The sequence below is a fragment of the Notothenia rossii genome (assembly GCF_949606895.1).
Source record: "Notothenia rossii genome assembly, chromosome: 11".
NCBI lineage: Eukaryota > Metazoa > Chordata > Actinopteri > Perciformes > Nototheniidae > Notothenia > Notothenia rossii.
Window position 1 is genome coordinate 7,551,610 of NC_136910.1, and position 25,131 is coordinate 7,576,740.

General features: G+C 40.2%; 1 protein-coding gene across 2 annotated transcripts; it reads right to left on the minus strand.

The window, feature by feature from the left end:
• Nucleotides 1-375: 375 nt before the first annotated feature.
• On the minus strand, nt 376-23,724 carry ace (angiotensin I converting enzyme (peptidyl-dipeptidase A) 1). Of its 2 annotated transcripts, none has more exons than XM_079660732.1 (26): nt 23,631-23,724; nt 22,787-23,029; nt 18,624-18,791; nt 18,449-18,536; nt 16,939-17,082; nt 16,558-16,761; nt 15,070-15,167; nt 14,288-14,457; nt 13,944-14,167; nt 13,653-13,797; nt 12,415-12,513; nt 11,725-11,847; nt 11,415-11,620; nt 10,882-11,018; nt 8,157-8,315; nt 7,126-7,213; nt 6,908-7,051; nt 6,207-6,398; nt 5,740-5,837; nt 5,203-5,375; nt 4,204-4,427; nt 3,970-4,114; nt 3,713-3,811; nt 3,394-3,516; nt 2,361-2,545; nt 376-918 (listed from the first exon to the last, which is right to left on the minus strand). In XM_079660732.1, exons 1-26 carry the CDS (start codon nt 23,655-23,657, stop codon nt 713-715), a joined length of 3,912 nt encoding a protein of 1,303 aa, XP_079516858.1. In that variant the 5' UTR covers nt 23,658-23,724; the 3' UTR covers nt 376-712. The 2 variants fall into 2 exon arrangements, with proteins under 2 accessions (XP_079516858.1, XP_079516859.1); XM_079660733.1 differs by lacking the exon at nt 23,631-23,724 and adding an exon at nt 23,252-23,464.
• Nucleotides 23,725-25,131: the final 1,407 nt, after the last annotated feature.

Consider the following 25,131-nt stretch of genomic DNA (forward strand, 5'->3'; position numbering starts at 1 on the left):
GTTGTTTTTTTACTGTGCAGTTTCAATGTAATTAAATTGTTTTTAACAACCTTTGCAGTTGGATTGCTATCATTGTGTTTTCCATTAGATCTTGTTTAAACGAAGAACAACACCAACAAACAATGCCAAATGTCTCTATTGTAAAAGTGCAGAAAATTCCAAAAAAGATAAAGAAACAAAATCAATGAAAACATCGAAACGTCAAAAATATATTATGTAGAAACAAGTCATAGTGTAGTAAGTCGAAAATGTAGTAATTTGAATGCACTAACTCTTTTGTACTCAGCTATTTTAATGTAATAAAATAGTTTTATCAACCTATGCTACTGTCATAAACGGTTTTATCTTGAAGCAACACATACTGTACACAGTATACATATTTAATGTATTTATTGTAGAAATGCAAAGGACTCAACAAAAGAAAAAAACAATCAATATTCCACAAATGCAATCAATGACTTTACACACATTCATTTAAATCATTTCCTCTAACCATTCAAATATTGCAAATAAATTACAAAAATGTAATGTTATTTTGCATAGGCAAACAATTATTTCACTCCAAATGTATTCAACAAATATACAAGACTAGATAAGAAGGCCGACCAAAAAGAAAAAGCAATTTCAATCAAGTGTACTGTACGGTACACAGAAACACTGATGTTCACATTGAGTTGGTACTGTGCTAGCAACAGTTAGCCACCATTGATGATTAGTCCTTTTGCTTTAGCTCCATTGTGGATGAGGACTTTTCAGATCCCTTTTTTGACTTCCTGTACTTGTAGCCCAATAGGATGGTGGCGACCAACAGGACCACGCTGAGCACCATCAGGACCCACTGGCCAGCCACAGCAGAGGCACCGTCCACACTCAGACCCAGGAAGCCCACTTTATTATCCGTAACCTTAACTTCACCTGCTGGACACACACACAAAGGACAAATAAGTCTCAATGAAAGGAAGGTTTATAACTACACTGAACAAAAATATAAATGCAACACTTTTGTATTCGCTCCCATTTTTCACGAGATGAACTCAAAGTTCTAAAACATTTTTTATATACACAAAATAACCATTTCTCTCAAATATTGTTCACAAATCTGAAAAAATCTGTGATAGTGAGCACTTCTCCTTTGCCGAGATAATCCATCCCACCTCACAGGTGTGGCATATCAAGATGCTGATTAGACAGCATGATTATTGCACAGGTGTGCCTTAGGCTGGCCACAATAAAAGGACACTCTGAAAGTGCAGTTTTGCTTTATTTGGGGGGTCTGGGGGGGTCCGAAAACCTAACCCTAACCCTAACCCTAACCCTAACCCATTGACCATGTTTGGGATGCTCTGGATCGGCGTATACGACAGCGTGTTCCAGTTCCTGCCAATATCCAGCAACTTGGCACAGCCATTGAAGAGGAGTGGACCAACATTCCACAGGCCACAATCAACAACCTGATCAACTCTATGCGAAGGAGATGTGTTGCACTGCGCGAGGCAAATGGTGGTCACACCAGATACTGACTGGTTTTCGGACCCCCCCAGACCCTGAGGCTATAGATGGCGCTCATCATGATGACCAATGAGGGCACGAGATAAGTTTGTGCACAGATGGAAGGCTGACAGGCAGGTACCACGGCTCCCACAGATTTATGTATTTATTGTCAAAGCATTTCATATATTCATTGCTATCGGGATGTTAAGAGCATTCTATGGAATATAACAAAAAGTGTTTCTGAAGTGAATTAACTACCCCACCTTTAATCTGTAGACTCCTGAGGCCGTTACATATCTTTTGTTTATTCAACATATTTTGATGCTTTGTTTCGATCACACTGTTGTTGAAACTGACGTAAAAAAATAAGTTTAACGAGGTTAAAAAATAACATCTGTCTCCAAAGTACTGTGCATAACAATGAAAAAAGTCATGTTTATTTACACAGTGTGAGGAGACAATCTTTATTATATTCTTTCTTCAACAATTAATTATTCATCTGAATTCAGTATATCTCTCCTTTGATCTGCAGCTGTTTTCTTTTTCCCATTATCTGTTCCTTGCGCTCTCTTGTTGGTTAGAATCTCATCAATCTAATCTGCACACATCTTTTCAGCACGACCTCATCAGTAAAACAAGAGGAGCAGAATATTGATTTCACTGCAAGCCACAGACAAGGAGAAAAACAAAACTATTGCCTCTGCAAGAAAACATTATGCCTTTTATCTCTGGGAAGGATTTCAAAAATCATTTGGCTTGGTGATTGGAAAACATCTTTAACACAGAGCAGCTGCCTATATGATTGTGCTTTTATTCATGTTTCTGTGGAAGTGTCAAAGCATGTGGATGGATGGACGTCTTGGACTTACTTTTTGGTTTCCAGTCGTACTCGGGCCACCCACGAATATCTTGGTTCTTGTTGTTCTCTTCGTCCAGCCATTTAATGAGCGGTTCGAAATACTCCATGAGAGGCTGGGCACTCATTTTTGGCTGGCCGGTGATCATGCTCATCGCCTCGGGCCAGGGCTTGCTGAAGCCCAACTTCATCACATTACTGCAGGGACAACACAGAGAGGGTCAGAGAGGAAGATCAGTAGCAGGAGTGTGTTCTAGAGATAATTAAAACACTTGGCATGGAGCATGTTTTCACCGGCTGCCTGCACTGACTAATACTTTATGGAACTAAATAAACACAATATTCATTTTAAAGGTCCCCAATTATACTGTTTTTCATCAATATATTATAGGTCTCAGTTATATACACATCATGTCTCTGAAGTGTTTGGCTCCAAACACCAAACAGATCATTGCAGCATTACCCATAATCCCCTCTGTTTCAGCCCTGTTTCCAAAGTGCTGATTATGTGTCTGTTACTTTAGATGAAAATAAGGAGCCTCTCCCCACGCCCCTCTGAGAGATATTTGGTTAAAAAGAACACAATGGTGCTCTAGGAGGAGATTCAGGTGATAAGGTGGGGGGGGGGGGTCACCTTGGTTGCTGATTGGCTAATGGTTACACAAGCCAACAAATCGTTATGACATCATAAAGTGGCCAAAATCTGATCAGCTCATTTTCAGACAGGTTTTTATAGGAATGGATCAGGACAAAAAGTGAGAGAATCTTTTTTCCTGGAACTTTCAGAATCTTAAATGTAATTTTACACATGTTGATGTAGAGAAGACATGAAAAAGTGGATTTTGCATAATAGTTGACCTTTAAGTAATTTCTTGTATTTATGTTCATATTTGAAATCCATTCTCTAATGAGGAAACATCTGAGATTTGACTTCACTTCTAATGACAGTGAATGCTCCATACAGTAGGTTATGTAAAGGTTTTTCTCTACCCAAGTTGTTTATGTTTGGGTTCTCTTGTGAGTATAGGTGTGTGTAGGTGTCTTACCCCATAAGCGTCCCAGCTTCTTTAGACTTGTAGATATCGCAGGTATGAAGAGGCCCGGTATGCTTGGCGGCTTCACACAGAGACTTGTGGAACTGGAACTGGATGACGAAGCTGACGAAGTACCTGATAAAAGATCATTATGTCATTAGTTTTGCTTTAAATTTAAAAAGAAGGAAAACATCAATCACGTCAATTCTGCCTGAGGGCGATTCATTTTCTTTGTCAAGGAGCCGCATTTATCTTATCTTGACAAAGTTCACTGGAGCTGTTTTCCATCTGTTCGTGTTCATGCTTGTTCTGCAGAATCAGGAACATTTACCTCACGTATGGCACGTTAGCGGGGATGTGGAACTTTGCCCCCGGGTCAAAGTCATCCTCAGTACGGGTTACAGGTGGACACAGTCCCTGGTATTTCATTCTGCGAAGCAACAAAGAACAATCTAGTTGTTATAAAAGTAAACCATTTACAAATGTATTAATTTATTACAGTCAATCTGCTCCTCACTGATAACTTTTTTTTAATTAATAATTGATTAGAAATTCTATGATGACACTTTGTTTTGTAAGGAACTTCACCTGAGGTTCCACCACTCTTTGTTGTATTCACTCGATGGGATGCGCCCGTCAAATACCTTCCATCTCCACTGATCCATCAGATAACCAAAAGGCAGGAAGGCGATTTTGTCAAGCGCCATGCTCATCAGGAAGTTGATATCACTCTCTATAGGAATGGGCAGAAACACAAGATCATCAGCATCGTTACAACATCACAAGTTTCCACAGAACTGCACGGTACTAACGGTCACTCACCATAGTTGCTCTCTGCTTTGTCCAGGAGGCCGATGCTCTGCAGATGTTTGGGCGTGGACACGGACAAGGCGAGCACGTCGCCGATGGCCTCGTGGAAGCCGGGGTTGGCTCCATCGCGGAAGGACACGGGCTGGTCTTTGTACTGCAGGAAGTACTGGACGTGACCCATCTCATGGTGAACCGTGATCAGGTCGTCCATGGTCACAACAGTGCACTGTTTGATTCTGGAGACATAAACAAGGTCTAATTACAGAAAGAACTACCAATTGATGTGTTTTTTCTTGCTAAAACACATAAAAACAGTATTATTCGGACACCTTTAGCCTACTTTTATTTGATTTTTCCACTCTTGCATGACAAAGCAGAAACCTCTGGTGCTGAAAGGTGAAGCCAACTCGAGTGCCAATAATTGCAGTTCCTTAAATTGCCACTAGAGGCTTGTTCCAAAAGCACGTGAATCCCCATAGCCCCCAATGGCAAAATGGCAAACTTAACAGCAAAATAAACATTTTTTGAACAAAATATAATTGTTTGTATCTATAGACTATTTACTCATTGATAACAACCCGTTAAAATTCATGTTATGTTGAGGATGAGACTCAACCCATTAGTAGATTTGTCAGGACTACATCTTGTATTATGGACTTTCTACGATCAAGAAGCGGGAAAGACCATTTAATACTTTATTGTCCCTTCATCTATATGATTATACCGAATATAGCTTTTGTGGCAAGAGATGACAAAGTATTGAGAGTTTTTGATTAAATAGTATTATACTGTATTTACACTACATGAGGAACTACAGGCAAGGTTATCAGTTTCTTAAACTGAAATAAATCACAAGTTGCTGCTTATTCAACTTCCATATTACATTACATGTTGTGTTTTACATCTACACTTATTTTCTTCTGATGTGTATTAATGTTAGGCACGACCATCATGATGTCAGAGAGCACTGATGAACTTACCAGTTAAAAAAAAAAAAAAAGAAAAACTGACCTGAAGTCTTTTTTGTTGTAGAAGTCCCATGCAGAGGCGTGACACACCACCTCGCGTCCGTCAGACGGCTTCTCCAACATGGATTTGTTCCAGAACTCTTCTGGCATTTTGATCAGACCCAGAGAGGTGAAGAAATTGTCTGATTCCTCAAACATTCTCTTGGCGTCCCAGCCCTGAGCGAGAAAAAAGAACATCAGTAAAGATGTGAGTGTGAATGTATATAAGCAGCTTTCCCTGGAAATGAGGTATTTCACATTTGGACAAAGCAACATCTACGTTTTAGAAAATGTGTGACTGCACAAAGTCTAAACAGAGGAGGTAACGTACCATTGAAAATATGAACACAGAATATATATTCATGTTTTTTGTACACTTTATGTCAGTTATGGATGTCTGCTGTTTTATCCTCAACTCTGGACGCCATCCAAGTCTCATTTATTGTTGCGCGAGAGTGTGTGAGTGTGTTTTCTTTGATTGTCCTCATATATTTATGTGTGAAAGAAAGCTGTGATCATTATGGCTCTTGGGTTCATTCACCTGGGCCACCATGGCAGGAGTGGCATCGACCTGACTGGCATCTGGGTAGGGCATGACCAAATCCATGATGCCAGACCACGTCTGCGCCCACATGTTGCCTGAAAGGACAGAAGACGGCATTCGTATATATTTTTTTTTCTTCAAATTTATGGGGCAAGTCATTCTCCGACGGTGTTAAACCGGGTGGGCTTTGTGGCTTTGAATCAGTCCAATCGCTAACTCTGAGGAACTGTCACACACAATCTCACACCTGATACCTCTGAAAGCAAATTAAATCCTGTCTAAATCCAAATGCATCTACCAGCCAACGACAGATTATCAATGGGGTATGCTTCCACACAAAAGGAGAATTTGGGCTAGAGTGTTAGGATCCTTTAAATTCCAAAGTGACATTTCTGAAAGCAGCCCCCAAACATTGTACTTAATCACAGTGTAGCTTTATGAAAAGGAGTCCCAAAGCTGCTTACCCAGCAGATGAGCAGGGATGGGTCCCTTCAGGTTGATGCGCTCAGAGCCATACTTTTTAAACAGAGACCTGCGGACGTAGGCGTGCACGTTCTGATAGAGCGGCTCCAGCTCCTTCCACAGAGCCTCCAGGTCCTCCTCAAAGGTGGGGGTCTCGTACAGGGAGCGCCAGAAAGCCCCATTGTCAGAGTGGCCTACAGACAGCGCCAGGGAGACAAGCATTCATCAGTGACGTGTATTTAATAGGAGTAGAATAATGATAATGTAATACAATACTTTTATGCAAACGTTTTAAGCCAATATCCCTGAAACCGACTTTTTAAGTTATTTAGACGTAGCCTCTTTTTTTTTTTTTTTAACAAAACACAGAATGATATCCTTATTGTTCACAAAATGTATTTATGTTTTTCTTTTGTTATTCTCTCATTAAATCTGCCAAACTGTATGGGATAATATAATTTCACTAATATTAAAAAGAGAAGAAAAGGGGAATCCAAAAACCATGTAAGTGGCCAGGTTAGTAACCAAATAAAAAAAAACTAGCAAAAAAGAATACAGAGCATAAAATGACAAGATTATACCACTTTTATGTCTTTCATTAATTTGCATGAAGGTTGTTCTTTGACGCTAGCTCTGAAAAATTCAATTGTCACACTATTCAAAAATACCAAGGTGGATGTAGAATTACTCGTTGAGGTCATACCATTGAGTTTGGCAGCTGTGTTGGCCAGTTCCACATATCTCTTGTAATCCTCGCGAAGCACTTTGCCGGCAACATCTCTCCATCCCTTCCAGGCAAACAACAGCTCGTCATAATCCCTAGACTCTGCCATGATCTTCTGGAGATCTGAAGGGAACCATATCATTGTACCCCTTGTATCAAATACCAATATTTGTTCCCTTTATGATTGACACACTCACCTGGATCCAGCGGGTGGCATGTACCATCATCTTTGCAAACCTTAGCCACACTGTACTTGGTCTCCATGTTGGATATAAGAGTGTTGTACTGAAAAGGTAAAGGAACCCACCATTAGATCAAGTGTTCTTAAAAACAAACATTGTAATTATCAGGTCAGAGCCTTGGCTTTTAATAAGATATTGAATTGTTTTGCACAGAATTAGGTGGAGCTATAAATGAAAAGTTACTGAACGTACCTCTGGACCTATGAATATGTGCACAGCACTCTAACTACAGGCCCTTGTGTGCTAAGCTTTAATGGTTTTAGTTTGCTAGCTGCTGATTGGGATATCAGTTCAGTATCATGGAGCTAATGCGAAGCCCTGATGGGGTAAACCAATATAGAGCCCATTACAGTGTAAATAATAAGCAAAGTCTAATTCTAAGGGGCATCACTTTTTAGTGTCGTCCAGAACGCTCTACTTCCCTTTTTCTTGTTGTGCTATTGCAGCATGTTTCTGAATTTTGGTTGTTTTTGTTTGTTTTTGGAGCAATATTTGGGTGTGTTGTCAAATTGAACAACGGGTGTCTTTCTTCATTCACTCATAAAAAGGCAATTTGCATTTGTTTTACCTGCAAAGCATTAAGTTGTTTTATATTTGATGCAAACATCAGGAATTTAGTGCAAGGGAAGCTTAGTACTTTAAACCTGTGCTGCATGTTAATGGTCTGGGACACAGTTCATTTTAACTTCCTCTAAGATCTAACTTTGTGTACTCTTGGTTAGCACCATTATCGCTTTTAGCTACCTAGTCTTTTGTTAGCTAGAACTAATGTATGCCTATCACTGTGAGTAAGCGTAACAGACACATTTCCCTCTATTAGGCGTCCATGCTCATTGTGTTACTGAGTCTTCTGCATCCCTGTTGCATGTCCAGTGACAATTGTTTATGGAAAGCACATTTTTGTTCCCAATTAAATTAAACCCATGAAACAATTTCTATACAGCAGTTATATATAATCGTGAAACTAAACCCAGTTCCCTCCACACCTCCTCCAGTTCTGCCTTGGACAGCGCGGCCCTCTCAATGTCGCTGAGTTTCTTGACGATGCGTTTGACCGAGCTGTCCGTGAAGTCGGTGGTGTCGTACTGACGGGCCTTCTCTCCGTACTGCAGGGTGTGGGCCGACATCTCCAGGCTGTTCTTCAGCTGAAGAGGGATAATGAATACTCTTTATTTGTCTGTTCTTACATTATGTAGCAGTGGAAGCAGGCTAATTGCATGGATGAAATGCACAGATGATACATGCATGAATACATTGGTTGATTAGAGCAGTGCTTCTCAAACTTTTTCCAGTAATGTACCCCCTTTGAAACATTTTTCTCAGCCAAGTACCCCCTGACCAACCCCGAACAATTTTGAAAGAAAAAGCCTATATATATATATAATTACAATATAGTAATGTTCCATCAGTGTGTGATTTATTAACTCCTTCATGCATGAATTACAACAAACTAAGGATATTTTCATCTTTATGCATGAGACATTTTTTTAAAACTGATTTTTAAGTAATATATGTTTAACAAACCAATGAACAAAATTATATAATATTCAAAAACTATAAAATACAATACACAAATATTATAATAAAATCCACTGTGGTGCCTGATGTGCAACGATATCATCAGAAACCCCATGCATATCCAAAAAAACAGCATTAAATTAGCAGTCTCTAATGTAGTGACCACAATACATCAAAGGTTGTTTTTTTTTAAACGGTGTAACCGAAACAAAATGTGCAATTATAAACAAACCATGTAATAACACTGCAATTACACTATTTAGGAGTTTTAGGTCCGATGCCTCCGTGCTTTGGCTGATGTCGTGGAGTCTTTTCACATCATCTCTTGCGAGGATCTGTACTCAGCAAGTTTTCTCTTGAAACATTTCAACAAGTCCTCCAACTCATACGACCAAATGGGCCGATTGTTCAGGCCCTTATATGTGTTTGTTCAAGCGCCTAATACGTCCTATAATTACGTTTTAAAGTTTTCGCCCTCTAGTGTTCCCGTTGAATGCAAACGTTACAGATGGTCGTTTATCCACAAATAACCCTCTCCAAGGGTGTAACTTTGGTTTGAGAAGTGGGGGGGGGGACAAAACAGGGGGTCCTCCGCAATGAAAATTGTTCTCGATTTAATTCCATTTCCTGTCTCTCTACAAATATATATAGGGACTATGCTGTTAAAAAATCCAAGAAAAATGTGTAGTGTATATGATGAGTGCGGAAACTTATCTAGTATCCTTTCCATGTGAGCCTGTTTTATTTGTGATGACCTCGCATCCTCTAGGGGGGTCCAGGGGCATGCTCCCCCGGGAAGATTTGTTTCTTTAAATTGAAGTTAAAGGCATCAATCTGGTGCACAAATTAAGAGATGTATCGATACAGCTCCCAACACTCATATGAAACAGAACTGTATATAGCATTTGCTTGGCATTTCCGGTTATTTCTCCACTGGTTAACATGGGTTAAAAATACCGTGGAACTGTCAAGTTTGAAGGGACGAAATCGTGACATCTTCACGTCTCCCAGCATGGTAAATAGTCACATGTTCACGTCTTGCCGTGATATCGGGTTGTGTTTCTTACACGACCACTAGAGCACCTCTAGTGGTCGTGTAAGAAACAACATACACTTTAAAACGTGCCTCTGGGTCGTAATAAGGGCATGAACAATCGGCCTACTGTATATGGTCGTTTTTTGTATGGGGACAGGCTGAAACATTCCGGTGGCTTACCAACATGACTGTTTGGTGCTGAGATGTCTCTGGAGGTGCGCTGGTTTCATCGAGCTGTTGGCTAGTTTCTCCCAACAGAAAAAACACAATGCCTGGAGCGCGTTGCTGTTTGTTGACGTGAATCCCATCAAAGCAAACGCATCCTGATATTGACGGCATTTTTTTGGCTCAATTTTGGCTCTCTTTTTTTCTCCGTTGTCCACGTTCCCTGCTGTAGTGCTGCTACGTTTAAACCACAATTCCATTTCAATGTCTATTTGTTATAATACAACATTGCAAATGGCTTTCCGCTCAGCGTGGTTCCGGGCTAGAGCCTGATTTAGCTCTGGTTCTTCCTGTTTCCACCGCAGTGCAGCCGGCTCTCAGTACAGAAACGCGGTTCTTAGATGGCCCCACTCGGCTGCCCGGCAAGAACCAATACGCTTACGTCGGAGGGGGGCGAGATTAACCTGAGCAATAACAGTTAAGGGCGAGTACGGCATTAAAAGTTGTAACAAGCAGTAGCGCTGAGCAAAGTGACTAGAACATGACCACACATCGTAAAAACAGAAAAGAACCAGTTAAGCACCAGAAAAGCACAAGAACGTATCTTGAACCCTTGGTGGTTCTAGAAATATTTAATATAACATTTTATTTTCTATTTCATTTATTGTACTATGATTATTTTTGTAATCATGCATTTAATTAACCTTTTTTTTAAAAATTATTATCTCACGTACCCCCTGCAGTACCCCAACATACCCCCAGGGGTCCGCGTACCCCCATTTGAGAATCACTGGATTAGAGAATGACTAACTCAGTCTATTACTGATTAATTGACACATTTTTGATTAAGCAATTAGTGGGTTATTTGATGATGCTTTTATTGATTCATGCACAAAATTAACAAAAGATGCAATGGACATTTGATTGATGGTAGATGATGCTTGAACAATGCTAAGGTGATTTCGGTGGAGTGGCCTGTCAGAGGGTCTCACCATCTCCTGCTTGTTGGCTTCGTTGATGTCGGTGTTGTACTTCCAGGAGGCCTCGGTGTAGGCGTTCCACACAACCTCAGCTGTCCTGTTGTACTCTTCTAGAAAAGCCTTTGCATTCAGCTCATCCGTGTTCTTGTCTGAGTAAACAAAAAGGTCAACTCGGTCAAAATAATGCAAATCGAATCCAAATAGTTTCACTTTTAGCTAAACAATAGCGTGTGGAGAGGGAGTATATGTTTGTTTTTTTAGGCGTCATGTGTTTCCGCTTCCAGTAGATTATAAAAATGTACTATTGTTTGTGTGCATGCAAGAGAGCATTGTGTAATAGACTGAGGGATTTTACAGTTTACACTTTTAAACCATCCTGCAGACAACACTTTCCTAGTTAAATCTTATAGCCAAAAAATACAATTTCCTAACTTTTTTTACTTGATTCATCGAGATGAGTACTTATACTTCATTAAACAATATAATGTGAATGTGTTTTTATCGTCTGTTGTTTGTTGACCGTTCATTTTGAGCGACGCTCTTACCAATATCTTCAGGGTAGCCCTCTGGGATGGGAGGAACCCAGTTAAAGTCCGGCCATCCCAATGTCTCATTCACATTTTGCTCCTCCAGCCACTTAGTAATGGGGTCAAAGTACTCCATCAGTGCTTTGGCATCCAGCCTGTTGGTACCAATGGCCGCCTGGAGCACCTCAGGCCAGGGTTTGGAAGAGCCAGCCTGGAGAATTGTCCTGGAGAAGGGAGAATACAGCTGTAAAATACCTTCACTGTTTGCTTCAATCCAGTATTCATGATCTGGGTAATAAACAAAGGAGACCCCGACAAGATCACATACTTTAAAACTGCCCCAGCTTCTGCAGAGCGGTAGATGTCACATGTGTGCAAGGGACCCGTGTGGCCAGCTTTAACACACAGTGCTTTGTGAAGCTGGAACTGCAGGATGAAGCTGACAAAATACCTGCAGGGAAAACAATTACTCCGTTAACTCTTTAGCGATATGTATTTACACTACTGCTTTTCAAAAATGTTCCAAATATTTAGTTAAAAAAAGACAAATCCAGAGATGTAACTTAAGTAGAGTATTTACTCGAGTGCAAAACTACAAATGTCTTACATTTTAAGGTTGCTGTAAGTGTGTGTTTTAGCAATAACTACACAAGATGATGTTTGCCTGTTATACTAAGTGTGTGTTTGGCTACATGTGTCACATTGTTTAAGAAACCAGCTGGGGCTTATTTCCTGAAGCTTCCTGCTATTGTATGGTTATTGTATTGTGTAAGACTCAAGGGCCAGTAATTGAGTCCAGATGACTGCAAACAATAGCTTAATTCCCACATCACCAGCCATGCTTATATGTTCATTATTATACTTCCCTAATGTCTTCATATGTATGTGGAGGCACGTACACAAACATAAACCCTTGATTGAGAGTAAAGCAAATCAGACAGCAGGGAATTGACCAAATGCATAAAAAAAATATGTTCATTGGCTGTGTGTAAACTATTACATCGAAAAAAAAAGCTACCTGATGTACGGCGTGTTTCCAGGGATGTGGTATTTTGCCCCGGGATCAAAATGCTCCTCTGTGCGTTTGGTGGGTGGGCAGATGCCTTGATATTTCGTCCTTCAAAATGAAATAAGAGATGGATTAAAAACACACTGGCATAGGTTACATAATACATGAGTTCTGGAAAATACATTGAACCTAATGGGGATAGCATTTTTCCTTATTCGTCAACATTTTTCCTTATTCGTTAGCAAAAGCTATTAAAGTGTGAATGCCAGCTAGTGAAACCAGCTCTACTGTTACTACCAACAATCCTGACTTAATATTTTGCGGCTGGGATTTGCTGAGTCTCAGCAGGTGGAAAGTGGCATTGGCGCGACAAAAGGGATTGGCAAAGAAGGACAACAGCCAGTCTGATAAACTCACTTAACTCTCATATTTTTTTAACATTTTCCACTAGCCTACAGTATATTCTACAGTGGCGTGAGGGTTCCTGAAATTCAGGTTTGGCTTTTAGTTTTGATGTGCCACCTCAAGATTTTCAGCGGACCCATCAGGCCAGCATATAACACATTTCTGGGAGCTCAAATGTCAAAGTACTATGAACAACTTACTGAATTCATGTTAGAAGCTTTTGTTTTTCCATAATATATGGAATTACAATTCAAAACTATATGTTGGATTCGGTAGATCTTAGTGATGAATCTACTAAAAAGTTATCATCCAATCCATCCAGCTTAATAGAGTTTTAATTTATTGTTTAACTGTCCGATCTGCAACTGACTGACTGTTTCGTTCCCTCTCACAGTTGTCTAAATGTATTTTATTGGCTGTTTTCAGTGAAGAAGTTATTAAAACACGCTGTACACTACCTGCTCAAAACTTAACAGACTAACTCCTAAACATAGAGCATTTAGCCGCTACAGATATCAGATGGATGTAGAGACTAAAACAGAGCTAATAGAAAGTGAATATTGGATTGTAACTTATGAAGTGGACATGAATGATAATGCTAATAATGTCCCCAAGTGGCCAAAATAATGAGTTATTACAGGTGTAAGTCATTTTCTAAAACAACAGACCGTTGCATAGTTAGCATCAACACTGGTAGCAGTGGGAAACAGTTACTAGCTGTAGCTTCATTACTGTATACCTACAGACATGAGTTGTTTTCAAAAAAAGTAATTAATCATCACACATCCCGGAAAACAAACTATTGTCTTAATGTGAAGTATCTTGTAAGTATATGAACCTACCTGAGGTGCCACCAGTCAGCGTTGTACCGCTCTGGAGGCGTGTTTCCATTGAACACCCCCCATCTCCACTGGTCGATGAGGTAGCCAAAGGGAAGGAAGGCTATCTTCTCCAGAGCCATCTTCAACAGGTAGTTGGTGTCCGTTTCTGGAGAAACACAGTGCAGAAATACTATTATTTTAAGCATTTGATGATGAATTAGATATTTAAAGATTCTTCTAATTAAATGTTTGCAATTCATCCACATCTCTTCTTTGGGAGAGTATTTCAGTGGCTTGGCTTAGTCTCTCTACCTGTGTCAGAGGTCGCACTATTCAGTAGTCCAATGGTGTGCAGATGTTTGGGTGTGGAAACGGAAAGAGACAACACGTCCCCAATAGCCTCGTGAAACCCGGGGTTGGCTCCGCGACGGTAGCCCACAGGCAGGTCCTTGTACTGCAGGTAATACTGGACGTGTCCCATCTCATGGTGAACAGTAAAGAGCTGCTCCATTGTTACTGTGGTGCACTGCTTGATCCTAAAGACGATACAATTACATTATCACGTTTTACAAACAAGACGAGCTATGAAGTTGGCAATGCAACTATTAACTGAACTCACTAAATAATTCTCATACCACTGCATTCATTGACGTTACCTGAAGTCTTTGCGGTTGGAAAAGTCCCAGGCAGACGCATGGCACACCACCTCTCGACCCTCAGGCTTCACCAGCATGGATTCATCCCAGAACTCCTTGGGCATCTCGTCTAAATTCAGAGACGTGAAGAACTCCTCGGCCACAGCAAACATGTGCGTGGCGTTATAGACCTGTGGAGGGGACACAATTAATGGTTCAGCTCAATGCAATCTGATCAAACTAGAGTGATATAAACGCAGAGAAAAAGTTGGATTCATGATCTCATTTGAAGATGACTGTCCAACAGAATCCCGGTTGCACACAGTCTTTTTATGTCTATTATTTAGAAGCCAAATCATTCATGTTTATGAGCAGGAGCTGTAAAATCAAATGTACGCTCGAGGGGGTAGGACCAGAGAAGTTGTTTTAAGCTTCTTCTTGGCCCTGTTGAACATGACAGACTATTTGAGAATTTCTTTTATTTTTTATTTTTGTTGTACCTTGAACGTTTCTTTTTGTTATAATTATTATTATAAGGAAAAATTATTATTGTTGTATATTTTGTTTCTAACATGTTCAATAAATTGACTAAAATATAAATAAATACAAATAAAAAGAATATCTTAATGTGTGCATATGTATAAAATGTGTCTGTTGATTGTGAAGCTTTAGGATATACATATTTTTATATATATTTGTATTTTTTTATTCGGGATTGTGGGAAACGGCATTTTGATCTCTGTCTGTACACACAAACTGAAAGATTGACAATAAAGTTGACTTTGACTTTTCCCCATACTTACTTGTCGCTCCATTTCTTCAGTCACATCCAAGTTGGGCTTGTCAGGAAATGGGATCATCATACCATAAATATTGTTCCAGGTCTGGCCCCACATATTTCCTGAGAGCGAGGAAGAAAAACACAATTAAGCAACAATTCTGTCTTGTTATGGGATACTCCGTCAGGGGCACTGTAGGAAATCACTCTTTCACAGTAATGTGATAAGCACACAACATGACCTGCAGTGGTGAGTCCGCACCGCGATACTGTATTGTTCCTGGCATGTGTGATTACATCTTTGATGCTTTTCCAAGCTTTTATTAACTAATCACCTTTTACATTAGGGAGTTATTGGAGCGATGTGTCACTACTCCAACACCCTTTGTGTACAATATAATTACCTAGGTTGTGGATTTGTTTTAACTGTGCTTTTAACAAACTACCTAAAAGATTAAATATAAGACTTGATAAAGGAATTTGTAATTGGATTTAAATTACATAAAATGCAATTGAACCGATTCCAAATCGTATTATAGGCCTATTGTATATGATAAATCTGACTTGAAGATACTTTCTTGATTTTCCATTTTGTTGAAATTGCAGGTGTGCATTTGAATAAAAATTCCCAAAGATCTCAGCTTTTGATTTTCCCAGGGAATGTTGCCAGACACCTATTTTATAACTATCATCATTGAAACATAAAATGATGGCCAAATTACCCAAGGATACAAAAAAAGCCAGAAAACATTTTGGTTAGGGTTGTTATCCTCTGCATATGGACAAATGAATCCATGGTTACATGCAAGTCATACTCTTCGCTTAATATTAAAATATATTTTCCAGGAAAGGGTTGAATAAAAGGCATGGGTAAATTAAAGAGCCTTTTCTGCACTCCCAAAAGAGGAAAATCTCCTACTCCATTAAGCATACTGTCGTTTTGACAGTCTGTATCACACATTAACGGCTCTTGTTAACCCTTTAACTGCCGGACCAAGAAAAAAAGCTATGGAACAATTATTTGTTTGCATTTTTTTATCAAATGGGCCACATATAACCACAAACCATTTTTTTTTGTTTGACTGACCACACAGTTTTGTTTTTATGAGCCTCTACCAACTGGTCGAGCTGGCCTTTTATGGTAAAAGTGCATTTTCAATAATCATCATATACAGTACAGTATTTGTATGCATCAAACTCAAATAAAACAAACTGAAATACATTTGTTTCTTTTATGGTTTATATACAACCAAATATATTCATAAAAGATAGTGAAAAAAGTTTCAAAAAAATAATTACACCTAGCTGAAGGGCTTTCTGTTCGAACCACAGTGACATCTAGAGGTTGTTTTGTGCATAACATGTCAACCAAAGGGTAGAGCTGGCTAAATCAGTTTAACTTTTTTTCTTTTTTTTCAACAAGATATCAAGACACAAAATGTGCTACCAAGTGGTGGTGCTGGCAGTTAAAGGGTTAAAGTGTACATAGCAACATAAAAAAGTGAATTCCTACCCATCAGGTGGGCAGGGATGGGTCCTTTCAGGTTGATGTACTTTGGACCGTACTGGTTGTAGAGCTGGCGGCGCACAAAGGCATGCAGATTCTTGTAGAGCGGTTCAATAGTCCTGTAGAGTTTCTCTATATCCTGCTCAAAGGTCTCATACGTGCCTTTATACTCGTACCCAGAGCGCCAGTCAGCTCCAGTGTCAGCAAACCCTAAACAGGACACATTGTTATAGTTCTCTCTTTCTCACTCTTTATCTTTCCCTTCCCTCATCAGTCATTGATGGCCCTTAACTCTCCTTGTGCTGCTTTCATTTCATTCTAATTAAATGAATTAGTCATTTGTACCGTTATGAGCTTCAATGTTAAAGGTAAAGGGGGAATTCTTACCATCCGCTCGGGAGGCTTTGTTGCTGAGCTCCACAAACTTGGGGTAGTGCTCCCTGAGAGGAACACCTGATGCATTGTGCCAGGCCTCCCACACGTACAGCAGCCTCTTGTAGCTTCTGGAGGTTGCCATGATATTTGTGAGTTCTGCGAAATACAAAAGTTTTGCACCGCATTAGTCATGAAAAAAAGGATGGACTATAATGGGAGGCTGACCTAATCTGTAATGCAGACAAAAACGTATAACTTCAAAAGCAAGAAGTGAACGCTTTTCCAAAAAAAAACAATGAAGATGTATTGTGTTTTAGTTGACTTCATGCTCTCTCTCAACAGGAAAAGGCCAGAAGAGACGTATATTCAAGAGATTAGCTTTGAGTAATGACAACTCCATGATATTCTGAGCGTCATGTAAAACAAAGCACATGCCAGAAATAGGAAATGAGGATGGAACAAGTTGAAGACCAAAGAAGATGCTTCAAATGGTGGAAAAAGTAATGTTGACAGTCTGGTTGTTATTTTAAAGACTAAAAGGATGTACCACGGACCCTGAATAACCCTGCTCCACCTTCAAATGTGTCAAAGACTACGAAACCAGTAATCATTTTCAGACTGTGCCTCGTCTACCTGCACATAGTTAGCTTTTGTACTTTCATGATTTCATTTGATTAGGGAGGCTGTGGCTCAGTGGTTAGAATCAGGGGATAGCTAGTTCGAGTCCCACTGCAGTCAGCTTGTCGTCGTGTCCCTGGGCAAGACACTTCACCCCAAATTTGCTCCTGTGGGGATTGTCCACAGTATGTGATGTTATGAATGTTTGTAACTCGCTCTGGATAAAAGCGTCTAACAAATGACATGTAATGTAATGAAGTAGAAAGAACTGTTTGTCATTTTGTGTTCACCGGCAAGGATTTCTCACAATGACTATTGGCAGTTGTTGCCGAAAAAACACAGAGCCATTGTTCAGAGTTAAAAACCGCTGACATGATGCTTCTACAGCTTTTTACTCAACACTTATGAGCACACATACATAACACTTCCTTTGGAGACTCCTCCGAAGTAATTTTGCCCATCCTGTTACTTTCCAAGGCCAGATAAGATCCAAACCACTTAGAATCTGTTTTTTCCCCAAGACTTCCCCCGCCTCCTCATTGTTGTGTGTTTCATACTTTTCAAAATTGCTCTGATCCTGTTTTCATGAAAAAGACCAAGGCATCTGTATCATAATGCATGCATTTTAAGTCCCAAACTGAGTCGACATTACCTCCGCCAAGGAGTTTGTGTTCTTGTTGTGTCGGTTGTTTTTTTGTCAGAAGGATTACAGAAAAACTACTCCTCTGATTTTCATGATGCTTTGTGGAAGGGTGAAGCATGTGCAAAGAAAGAGCTCATTGTATTTTGAAGTGGATCTGACTCATTTGGCAGTTGCACAAATGATTTTTCACTTCTGTTCCCATTGCGTGGCCTTGGAGGTCCTGCGCTTTCCAGTGGGCTTTCCAGCTCTATATTTACTCACCAGGTTCCAGGCTCCAGCTTATGTTCGGCTCTGGATGCACCTTGGCCGTTGAGTAAATCTTGTCCATGGTGCTGAGAATTATGTTATACTGGAGATAAAAAAAAGAGATTAGAAGTCAAAAAAAGGTCAGTCTCACATCAATGTTCCCATTAGAAAACAGCAAACAGCTACACACCTCCTCTCTCTCAGCCAGGGGCAGGTTGGCCACTCCCAGGATCATGATCTTCTCCATCAGTACCCTGTCTTCGTTAGGGAGAGTGAGGAGAAGCGCAGGAGTGAAGACCTCTTTCGCCTTTAACCCCCATGCTGAGGAGAAGGCCTGCTCGTCCAGGGATGCTTTCACCTACAGAAGAAAGAAAAAAAGTAGTACCCATATATTCGTTACTTTAAAACAACAATCTAAAAGTGAAAGGCCTGCCAGGAAGGGCAAAAGAGTATGTAGCATAAGACAATTCGCTTCATGTCTTAAAGGTCCACTATTATACTGTTTTTCAACAATATATTATAGGTCTCAGATATATATACAAAACATGTCTCTGAAGTGTTTGGCTCCAAACGCCAAACAGATCATTGCAGCATTACCCATAATCCCCTCTGTTTCAGCCCTGTTTCCAAAGTGCTGATTCTCTGTCTGTTACTTTAGATGAAAATAAGGAGCCCCTCCCCACGCCCCTCTGAGAGATATTTGGTTAAAAAGAACTCAATGGTGCTCTAGGAGGATATTCAGGTGATAAGGTGTGTGTGTGTGGGGGGGGGGGGGGGGGTACCTTGGTTGGTGGTTGGCTAATGGTTACACAAGCCAAGAAATCGTTATGACATCATAAAGTGGCCAAAATCTGATCGGCTCATTTTCAAACAGGTTTTTATATAATCAGGACAAAAAGTGAGCGAATCTTTTTTCCTGAAACTTTCAGAGTCTCTTTCCACAGAGGGGACACATGTTGATGTAGAAGAGACATGAAGAAGAGGGGACACATGTTGATGTAGAAGAGACATGAACAAGTGGATTTTGCATAATAGGTGACCTTTAAAACGAGTATTAAGAAATGTTTTCCCTTTGTAGTCAGTTTTTTTGTTGCAATATTGATGTGACAGGAGTAGAACATGGGCAGAATTGAGAGTGCATAGGGACACAGTGGACACCTTTGAGTGGTGTGGAAAGAACCACCTGAGCTCAGTATTGCCAAGATAAAGACAAGAAAATGATGGTTGCCATGCAATTTGGGGAAGACATAAATGGTCTTTTACCGCTTTCTCCCTCCTCACTGCTATTGTAGCAAACCAGCCTGCATTTCCACCAGTTTTGAGCTGAATCATCGAGATGAAGAATGTGACATTTACAGAGGGCTTTGCATTGGAAGTGCATTGGACAGCAGAAAGCCTACACATCTTCCGGCGCAGACTTAAAACTCATCTCTTTCGACTCCACTTCGAGCGATAGAATTACAAACAAAGAATTACTAACAAAGCACTTATATACTAATAAAGGGCTGGCTTATCTAAAGCCAGTTGAGTAGCACTTGAAATGTTTTAGCTCTATGAAACCTGATGTACTTATATGATTCTATTCTATTCTCCAAGTTTGTATCTTCTTGGTCGAATGCACTTATTGTACTGTAAGTTGCTTTGGATAAAAGCGTCAGCTAAATGCAATGTAATGGAAGTAGTTGCAAGATGGCAGATTGCACTGATGACCTGCAAGCTCTTATTATAATATTTAACAATATCAGTTGTTATCCAAAAGACAATCATAAACCAACTTTTATTGTTAAGATGTATCAGAAAATGATGTGAAGACTATCCTCTCATCTAATATCTTCGGTTTGGTTTTCTTAAAAATGACCAACACATGCTTGCGTGCCTTTTCCCCCCTTGTTATAACTGCTTTAACTGCAACACGTATCCATCTGTATACCTTGATGAGCTTCTTGACACCTGCACCAACACATCTTCCCTCTTGGATCAATAAAGTGCTTTATCTGTCTATTGAGGGCAAGGACAGAACAGCGAAACAATCATAGCTCAAGGATCATATTTGAGAAATGACTTTATGTTCATGTACACTCTTATATGGCCTCGCTGGATGTCAGGAGCTTTTCTTTACGGCACTCTTAAAGGTCATGGACGGAGGTATTTCTATGTGTAATGACAGTGCTGGGACAATAGATGGATTTAAGGCTGCTGTGCATGGATTTGACACATTGATTTGCTCCAATTTAAAACGAACTACTGCTGTATTGTGACAGCACTTTCTGTCCAATTGGCAGCACCTTTGCCATTTGATTGCTTCTTTCTTTTTACTGTGTTTGAACCCTGTTAAAGTGGAGAAATCACACTGCATATTGGGCTGGCTCAGTTACACTTGGTAAACATTTTCATACTGTTGAGTTTACCACATCCTGAGTGTTTCTTATCTGTGTCTTTCTCGCAGCCCTCACTAAAACAACATGCTGCAGAGGGAACACTGGAGACAGTGAGCTGAAGCACTAACTCTGACCTTTGTGCTCTCAATCTACGTCTTTTTCTCAATCGTTTTTTCCCAGCCTTCCTACACCCATCCATCCTCCCAGATAATCATTCTCAAGCAAAGAAGCACGATAAAGATACCGACATGCCGATTCCCTTTTCTTCAAGGTCTTGTTGTTATTCAAACTGCAAGGAATATTGTGATTTGTAAAGAGGTTACATTGCTTTTTTAAATTATTATACGTTTATACTGATTTACACTTTGAACACCTAACCTGTACAAAGTATAACTGGACTTGAAAACAACACCAAGGGTTTATATCCACAATAAAAAGCACATACTCATTGATTTAGCTTTTAAAAGCTAAGTGAGTATCTCGTTAAATATAGAGGTAGAAATTGTTGAATTAGTAGAAGAAGAAGAAAAAAAACGTTCCCAAAGGATTTGTACGGTTATATATATAAGGTAGTTCTCCAACTTCTCATTCGAATCACACAGAAAAGCTGGCAGCGAAGCGAGCCTCAGGTCTGATTGTGACACTTGAAGGCAGCTGATGGTATTTCATTCTGGGGTTCAAAGGACATGAACCATTGATATCCACTCATCAGTTTATATTTAGCTTGATTAGAAGCATGTGAACCGATCCTCACTCTGCTTGATCTTCTACATTTCTAACGTGAGCGAAATCACCCTCACCTCCAAGCCTGGGAGGCAGATTTGCATGCATGCTTTGTGTGCTCAGGGCCCAATGTACATGTTGCAATTTAATATGCCACCTTATTACAATAATCACAGTGTTAAGCAATATATTTAGAGCGTAGTTGGAACATTCTTTTCTCTCAGTGTGAATCAACCCGCTCTCCCTGGCTGCCAGTTTAGATGCAGCTCAGGGCTCTGATCCACTTTGATCCCATCTTTGATCTGCCCATGCTCCTACATTACATCTAAAATCCCACTCATCTTCCACCTTACTACATTCCGGAGAGCAGAACAAATTCTGCAGTGTGACCCTGTTGACTCTGTTGAGGTGGGGGCTCCACATCCACACCTATTCAATGTGTGAGGAGACCAAAGCCTGGACAGTGTACTGAAATCCTGTTGTGACAGCTGTCCAAGCAAACGCATACAGAGGCTTTGGCCAATTTGCTTTTGCAAGTTTTTATGACAGAATAAGCTTGTTTTGTTCGCACATAGCCATGAATATGGATGTATTGACTCTTATGCCTGGAGGCAAATAAACAGTCTTTCACACTCTGCAGTTTTATTGCAGTCTGCTGCCTGGCTGTACACTTCTCCTGCTTTATTGCCAGTATCCTCTCCCCCTCGTCTACAATGTTTATGCAAATGTTTCACAGGTGTATGCTGAGATGAAAACCATAAAGTGTTTCAAATGTTTCATATCTTGTCTCCACACATTTCTGTTCAGATAAGGCTGCTAATTTGGATAATTTTGATAACTGCATCCTATGAATCCATCTGAAGACATTTTATCAAGTAGAAAATATAATAAAACACAGTTAAACAAACAAAAAGCCAACCAAGTGCCATGCAAGAGCCCCCTAGAAATGTTTTCGAAACTTGGAGACGCTCGCACCGCAGGCATCCAGATTTGTTTTGTATTTCAGAAAAACACAAGCTGAGTTGGCTGCGTTGGGAGGAAACTGAGCATGTCAATTTGGAGAGAAATGAATAAGTGGTGATCTCCAAATCAAGCAGGGCTCAGCTCCACAGAGACCTTTGACCACGCATTCATTTACAGTGACGTGGTGCCAACGCTGGCGAGAACTGATTCAACGGGCCAATTTCATATTTCATAGCAGCATGATAGAAAGGTTGCCCTCCAAGCTCTGAGGCTCCAGGAGCTGACTCACCTGAAGCTCTGAGTTGTGGTCTGTGATGTTGGTGTTGTAGTTCCAGCTGGCGGAGGTGCTCATGAAGAACACCTCCTCGGCAGTGCTGTTGTAATCGTTGAGGAACCTCAGGGCATCGCTCATGGTGTTCTGATACGCCCCTGGCAGCCAGCTCTCTGGCAGAGCCTCACAGAGTCCACACACTGGCAGCAGCAGCAGCACTGACCACAGCAACCTGTCCATGCCAGTGGCCATGGTGAGCCGCTACCCAAGGAAAGAAAAAAAAAATGGAGAAAAACTTTACAAGAGTTGGAAGGAGCTAAAAATACACTTTCTCCCAAGAAGTGAGAGTACACCTTCCCCCAGGAGCTGCTGTCTCATCCGCTCCCTCGCCTGGCTGCTGGTGAAATGCACAGAAGCCAATGAGAGCTTCTTTTTAAGTGTCAGTTTAACCCTGCCCACACTGCCTTCCCTCTTTCCACTTACTTACTACCTCCGTCCCTCCTCCTCCTGCTGCTTCCCGTTCAGCAGCCGGGATTCGGATGGATGCCGGTATCTTTGATCAAATATAAGTTTGCATAACTGTACCAGATGTGAGATGATATGACACACCAGTGCAGCCTGCCTGTGGAGTGGCGGATCCTCACTAACCAGCACTGAGCGTCTGGGAGGGATTCCTACACTTTGCTCTCTGTTCCCTCCTTCAGCTTAGTGACAACCGAGGGAGGGGGGTTATAACAGCCAGGGGAAATAAAAGAGAGAGGATTGGGGAATGAAACAAGAGGGGGTGAGGCTGAGATTTGGAAAGGCTGTAAGAGATTAGCACAAAGAATGACAGAGGAACAAAATGGTGAAAGGGGCTCACCTTGAGTTGTGTCTTTGTGCAGCACATCTTCTTTCTCCCTGATCAGAGGAAAGAAAACACACAGCACATCCTTACAAATGGAAACATGTTTTATGTGATACGGATTCCCACACAAAATCCTGCAACAACCCCAATAAGAGACAGCTGATGGGTCTTTTTTAAGAACAAGGAGGTGCACAGCTGTCAGGCAGTGGAGGGATCTCAAGCTGTCTCCATTCTTCTCTATAGTCAAATCTTTATTGTATAGATAGTCCCACTATACTGTAGCATTTAAAAGCCATATTCCACAGGCTGTCGCATAGCAACAGTCAGTGCAAGTAATACATTTAATATCAGTCAATGGCAGAATTACACTATTTCGTCATCATTTCAATTGCGCTGACGGCCTTTTTCTTATCATATAGTGTTACTGTTTTTGTTACCATTTAAATAATGAATTCTATTTATCACTTTTATTTTAAATCAAATGCACCTGTTTTAGATCATATATTAATTTTGATGTGTTGATTTTGCAGGTTGGTTGTTATTTGTATTGTTAATGTATTTTATTAACTAGCTATTTATTAAATAAAAATACTGTTATGAGCACTATACAATGTCTCTATTTTGTAGATACCAGAATACATGACACAATGAATCTTTGTAATATATTTATGTTCTCTAGTTTAAATAATCATAACAGTATTTAAACAATGTATGCTGGTCACCTGGAATGGAGTAAGCTTCCAGCATGGTATATTTAATACTATCATTTATTGTACCCCCCTCAGAAAATAACTGGCCCCAGCCTGGCCCCCCCGGTCAAATTGGTCTAGAACCGCCACTGTGCAGATGTACAGACATCCTTGCAAGCTTGCGCAAAAATATGCACACCCTAAAACAGAGACTTTAAATACAGGAAGTGGCTAATTAGTAAATGTAAGACATATAATTAGAGGGAGTGGGCGATTGAGACCTTACATTTAGAGATATTTTTCCTATCTTTAGATTCAATTAGTTTTTTGGTGCTTTTGTTTTGGTTAGTATATAAAACGAGTATTCTGGGATTATTCGTCTTGCTTTGTTTTAAAGAAGCCGTTATATATGTTCCCCTTTGTGTTCCAGTTGATTGGTCAGATTTAGTCTTCTTTTGTGAGGTTAATCTGTTCAGTTTTAGAGTTAGCAGAGCCTCAGCATTTAAAAAGCCATATTCCACAGGCTGTCGCAGAGCAACAGTCAGTGCAAGGAGTACAGTTGATATCAGTCAATGGCAGATTTACACTATTTCTTGCTATGACAAACAAGTAAACAAAGAATACTCCGAGTTGCTCTTAATCTCCAATTGAGCTGTTACACAATCTCCTCTGCCTGGGGGAGCTGTTCGGACAAGTGAAGTTGGCCAATACAGATTTATTTGAAATGAATCATAAATGTAATGTCCATGGTGGATCACTTAGAATATTAAACAGTGTTTTATAAAACAGGAAAAAGTGTATTTGAACCATACTAGGTTTGAAATTGA